The sequence below is a fragment of the Eumetopias jubatus genome, unplaced genomic scaffold (genome assembly GCF_037043125.1).
Source record: "Eumetopias jubatus isolate StellerSeaLion01/CBP00866 unplaced genomic scaffold, mEumJub1_p1.0 scaffold_12, whole genome shotgun sequence".
Classification (NCBI taxonomy): Eukaryota; Metazoa; Chordata; class Mammalia; order Carnivora; family Otariidae; genus Eumetopias; species Eumetopias jubatus.
Genome location: NW_028274818.1, coordinates 86,216,148 through 86,222,147, shown reverse-complemented (window position 1 = coordinate 86,222,147; position 6,000 = coordinate 86,216,148). Strand labels below are relative to the sequence as shown.

The 6,000-nt window shown below is 48.8% G+C and overlaps 1 protein-coding gene across 1 annotated transcript in view; it reads right to left on the bottom strand.

Moving 5' to 3' along the window:
• Nucleotides 1-3,356: 3,356 nt before the first annotated feature.
• VWA3A (von Willebrand factor A domain containing 3A) overlaps nucleotides 3,357-6,000 on the bottom strand; it is a 59,263-nt gene continuing 56,619 nt past the window's right edge. The window contains exons 31-33 of the mRNA XM_028090407.2: nucleotides 4,585-4,682; nucleotides 4,378-4,443; nucleotides 3,357-4,078 (exon numbers count right to left, since the gene is read on the bottom strand). Coding sequence (XP_027946208.1) covers nucleotides 4,392-4,443; nucleotides 4,585-4,682 — 150 coding nt within the window. The 3' untranslated portion in view covers nucleotides 3,357-4,078; nucleotides 4,378-4,391. The remainder of the gene's footprint in view (nucleotides 4,079-4,377; nucleotides 4,444-4,584; nucleotides 4,683-6,000) is intronic.

The following is a 6,000-nucleotide window of genomic DNA, read 5'->3' as shown; positions in this document are numbered from 1 at the left end:
CCGGCGGCCGCCTCCCGGGGCGGGGCCGGGCTGGGCTCCGGTCCGGGACCGCCCCCGCCCCCGCCCCTGCCCCGCCCCCGCCCCGCGCCCGCCCCTCCCGCGCCTCCGGCGTTGTTTGGGGCGGCGGCCGCAGGCTCTCACAGCGGGGAAACTGAGGCTGGTTGAACAGGGAGGGGGTGCAATGGGTCTAGCTGCGGGTGGGGAGAGGACGCAAAGCCCCTGCGGGCGGGGCCTGTCCTGCCGCACAGTGGTCCTCGAACCCCAAGAAACAATGTTTGTTTCTTGACCCCCTTCCCCATCTGTCTGTTCCCCCACACGTTCCTCTCTGGGCAGCCTGACGCTTCCTGCCTTCCCGCCCCTCTTCCTCGGCCACCTATTCATCACCCCACCTATTTTTCCATCCGCCTCTTTGCCTGTTCATCCATTTCCCCACATATTTTGTGTGTGTGTCCGTTCATCCGTTCGTCTCTCCATCCGTCATTCTGTCTTTCCACCTATCCATCCAGCCTTCCATGCATCCAGTTCATTCCATGTATCTTTCTTGCCTCCCATGCACCAATCTGTCTTCCTTCCTTTCTTGTATTCTCCCGCCCATCTCTGGGTACATCCGTGCTCTGATGCGGTCATCCCACGTTTAATGGGGGCTTCTTCAGTGCTGGCCTTTCCCTTGCGCTGGGGCCCCGCTGGATCACACCTTCCCTGGAGAAGCCGTTAGCAGGTGGCATGCGGCCCACAGCTGGTCTGCTATAGAGGCGCTCTGAGGACTGACTCTGAGCCGGGAACACGGAGGCCTGGTCACTTCGGTCTGAAGAGGCTACTGGAAAGGCTTCACCTTTTGGAGCCTCCTCCGTGAGCATAGGTGGGTGTAGGGAAGAGAAAAGAAACTCTTAGCCAGTACATGCTATGTGCCTGGTGATAAGGTATCTTGCTGAATCCTCACAACTCTGTTTTGGCCCAGTTTTAGAGGCAGGGAAACAGGTTCAGAAAGATGAAAAGAGGCTTGGAGTGTGGTGGGAAAAGGCCGTGGGGGTCAGCCCTGGCTGTATATCTTCACTTTGTCACTTTCTTGCTGTGTGTTTCTGGGCAGCTGCGAGGCTCCACGTCCTCATCCGAAAGTTGAAAATGACATGTGCTTTACAGCTGGGACGTGGTTATATGAGAAGAGTATGGTGCCTGTCCAGTCAGTGCTCAGCCCATGGCAGGTGTTATCATTATAGGAGAGGCTGGGATTCAAACCCAGGTCCTGTGCTTCATCACTTCCCAAATCATGTCCAGACCATGTCCATCACTCCATTCCCAGAGACCAGCCCCTCCTCTCCCACTAGCGGGGCCTCAGGACTCATATCCCCCCCAGTCCTGCAGCTGCTGTCGTCCTGCCAAGGACAATAGTTTCCAACACCATAGTTATAAGTTGAATTGTGTACCTCCCCCTTCCCCCCATTCACATGTTGAAATCCTCACCCCCAGTACCTCCGAGTGTGATCTTGGAAATAGAGTCATTGCAGATATTGCAGTCATTAAAGATAAGGTGATAGAAAGCAGGGCCTCGTCCAATACGACCAGTGTTCTTATGGAAGTGGGAAATTTGGACACAGACGGGCACGCAGGGAGAGCATCATGTGAAGATCAGAGTTACGCTGCCACAAGCCAAGGAACTACAAGGAACCAGGAGGGAGGCCTGTCACAGATCCTCCCGAGCGCCTTCAGAGAGAGCCGGGCACTGGCGGAACCTTGATCTCAGACTTCCAGCCTCCTCAACTGAAGATGGTCCGTTCCTGTTTCAGCCGCTCCGTGTGTGGTGCTTTGTTATGACAACACCAGCAAAGCGATAAAGCAAACACCAGAGGCCATTTTCTCTGTCTGTGGAGGTGACGCGGAAGGGCAGCTACCCAAGGCAGTGACCAGACCGAGATCCACTGAGCAGGGGCTGTGGTCCCTGCCGCCTCCCTGGGCCCAGCATGGAGCCTGGCCAAAGCCAGGGCTTGTCAAGCCTCAGGGAACTGTGGTTTGTTTGTTTATTTGTTTTTTAACAACTTTTACTTCTGGGCGCCTGGGTGGCTCATTCGTTAAGCGTCTGCCTTCGGCTCAGGTCATGATCCCAGGGTCCTGGGATCAAGCCCCGCGTCGGGCTCCCTGCTCGGCGGGAGGCCTGCTTCTCCCTCTCCCACTCCCCCTGCTTGTGTTCCCTCTCTTGCTGTGTCTCTGTCAAATAAATAAATAAAATCTTAAAAAAAAAAAAAATTTTTACTTCCTAGATGAAGATCTAGAACATTTCCAGCACCCCAGATGTCCTCAGTATGCCCTTTACCAAGGTAACCACTGTTCTGACTTCTATTGCCAACAAGAGTTTTGAACGTGATATAAATGGAATTACACACTATGTACTCTTCTTTAGCCTGACATTGTTCCTAAGATTGAGGCATCTTGCTGAATGTAGTTGTAGCTCATTTTTTTAAATTGACAGCGTAGAAATGTACAGAGTACAAATGTCTCACAAATGTATCAGACTGTACAAATGTATCACAATGTATTTGTCCATTCTAGCATTGGTGGATTATCTAGGTTGTTTCCAATTTTTAGCTCTAATGAATAAAGCTGCTATAAACATTCTCCTATATGTCTTTTATGGAACATATGCACCTGTTTGTCTTGGAGTGGAATTGCTGGGTCACAGAGTAGGCATACCTTTTCCTTCAGCAAAAGTTGTCACACAGTTTTGCAAAGTGGTTGAATCAATTTACACGCCCCCCCCCCCCACCAGCAGTGTATGAGAGTTCTAGTTGCTCTGTATCTTGATATTGTCAGTCTTTTTACTTTGTGCCATGCCGGGCGTGCCGTGGTATATCACTGTGGCTTGAATCTGCATGTCACTGATGGGTAAGGCTGTTGAGCACCTTTTCATATACCTATTGTCCATTTGTACCTGTTTGAGTGTTTTGTCCATTTAAAAGAATTAGGATATTTATCTTTTTCTTATTATCTTATTATCTATTTCTTATCTTTTTCTTATAAAGATATTTATCTTATTTCTTATATGAAGAACTTTTAGAGTTCTTTATATTTTATGCATATGAATCTTTTTTATCTTTTTTTAAAGATTTTATTTATTTATTTGTGAGAGATAAAGAGAGATAGTGAGAGAGAGCATGAGCAGGGAGGAGAGAGAGAAGCATGCTCCCTGTGGGGCTTGATACCAGGACTCTGGCATCATGACCTGAGCCAAAGGCAGATGCATCACCAGGTGCCCCTGCTTATGAATCTTTTAATAAAGTTTTATATCACCAAAAACTTACACACACACACAGACAAACCAATCATCACTTCAGCTTAAAAAGTCATTTTGATCCTATTTAATTAAATACAAGCAATTTCTTGTTTCAGGAAGTGACCGCAGACCACATAATACATGACATATTCATTTCATATGTACACAGTAGGGCTGGGCCCAGTGGACCCAGCCTGATTTGCACCTGCTTAAGCAGACCACTCTCTCTGGACTTGGCTCCAGAGCAGACTTCAGTTCAGTTTGACTGAACAGGTAGGGGGGCAGGTGGTAAGCCCCACTTGTTTCTTCTCCCAAGATGGGCTGATGGTGAATCTGCATCACCCCTGTGGACCAGGGTGGTGGGAAGCACAGAGTGAGGGGATCAGGGTAGAAAAAACACCCTCTGGCTGGTTTCTAGGGCTGGTGTCCCACAACTAAGCCGGAAGCTCACAGTTTACTACATCTGCCCTGTGGCAGGTTCTGGGGACCTAGAGATCGTTAGGACACCAGCCTCATCCTGGGGGAGCTCACAGTCAAGAAGAGTTGGCAGAAAGCAAGGAAGCATGGCATGGAGTGCTGGGCATAAGGGCTAAGTGTCACTGCTGTGAAAAGGTATGTTTGGCCAGGATGCAATGGAAGGAAGGCTGGAGGCTCCCAGCTCTTGATGGGTCTCAGAGACATCTTCACAGTGGAGTTGATACCGTTTGAGATGTGCCTTGATGGATGAGCAGGAGTCACCAGGCAGAGGGTACTAAGAAGGGGGTTCCAGGCAGGGCTTGGTGCAGAGCTTCCCAGTGAGTGACAATTTTGTGGCTGGAGGGTAGGACGTGTCGGGGGACAGGGCAGGAACATTAGGGTGGACCCAGGAGGGCAGAGCCTTCCCTCCCACAGCTTCCAGGGAGCCCTGGCACCTGGGATCGTGTTTCCTGGGGATGAACTCTGGGTTACAGCTTTCCCAGAGTCAAAGTGTGCTCAGTGAGTGATTATTTGTATTAGAGGAGGAGGAATCATTTCTGGTCCCTCCCCATAGTTACTGCTGTCCATGAAACAGAGCATAATGTCTGGCCCTTGGTGGATACTTACAAGATGGAGAGTCTGTCTCCTCCTCTCACCTGAGAACACTTGTCTAAAAAGGAGTAACATTTGGTTCTGTGTTGTTTTTCTTCTGGAGTTGGCACCTAGTGGACAGGAGATGAAGCAGGGTTGCAGCTCTCGGAGGAAGGCTGCCACGACCAGGGTGGACCCGGCCTTGAGGAGGCCCAGGGTCTGGGTGGTCTGGAGCCGTGAGGCTGGTGGGAGGGGCTGCTCCAAGGGCATACCTGAAGGACTGGGCCTTCCAGAGGAAGCTTCTGGCCTTGGTGATCTCCTGGGCCAATTTCCTTAAATCATCTCCTTCAAACAGTGGCAACAGGGGATCCTCGGAAAGAAGAAATGAACGTGAAGTGACATCCATTAAATGACTGGATGCAACTGAAAATCCAAAATCTCGGCAGAAAAATTTTAGAGTTTATCAAATGCGGCCTCCCACCCAATGCAGGAGATCTGTGGCCTTGGTTTGCATATCTCCAGGGACAAAGAGCTCGCCACCTGCCAAGGCAGTCATTCTGCAAATGGGACACTTTGACATAAGGTGTCCGAGGGTCCGTGTCAGGAGCGAGTGGGCAGAGGCAAACCGAGATGCTCATTGAACTTCACTGAAGTTGGCGGCCCCTCTCTTCCCAACAGAACAGAAGTGGTACCTGCTCCTTATCTCCCTATTACTCGGCGAGATTTGTTCTGCCCTTTCCCTATTGCTTCTAGTAAAACCAAACTTCACAGACATGCTTTCATTGTTATGTCAACCAGTGGAATTCCAGAGGCTAGCGTTAAAAACACAAATTCTCACAATCAGCAAGAGAATGTAAGAAAGAGAAGCTGCCTCTGCCCTTGGCAGCAGGAGCAGAATGATCCCATTCTGCATCCAGAAACTATTCAAAGACTGATTTGTCAAGGCATTAAACCGAGGACCCTCGCAATACTGTCAAGTGTGTTTTCCTATGTTAAAAGGACATGGGTGAATATTTATTACTTTAACTTGTTCTGTTCTCTGAACTATTTGTAATATTTGTCCCTAGAAGAGGAACTTGAACAAAGGAGTCATGCAAAGTGCTTGACTTCAAAAATTATGCCATGTCCTGTGATATGTACTTTAACCTCCAAAAAGAAATCTGGAGTTCTTGTTGTTCGTCTTACTTGATAATTTGTTGCCTTGAAAATGCTAAAATTGACAGCACTGTGTTCCTAAAAGGCTTAAACATGTGCATAACTTTTCGGTCAAATCAGAAGAGGATGGTTGGTATTCTCTTATCTCGTGTGGGTGATGGAAACTGTGACTTTATTAGATTTACTAGTTAGATCATTTGAGTATCTGTGTTTCAATGAATTGAACACAGGGAGACAGAAATGTGCAGGACTCAAAGCAAAGAGGTCAACAGCGTGGGTATCCAGGCTCCGGCTTTACCATTTGCTGTCCTCAGGTGTATTCCTATCCCTTGCGGAGCCTGTTTATTCATCTGTTTAATGGGTATAGTAATGGTCGAGAGGATTGAAAGGGGTAGTCTATATAGAGCAATGGACCTGCACAAAGTGAGTGCTCAATGAATGTGAACTGTTCTATTATTTTTTTTTTAAAGATTTTATTTATTTGACAGAGAGAGACAGCAAGAGAGGGAACACAAGCAGGGGGAGTGGGAGAG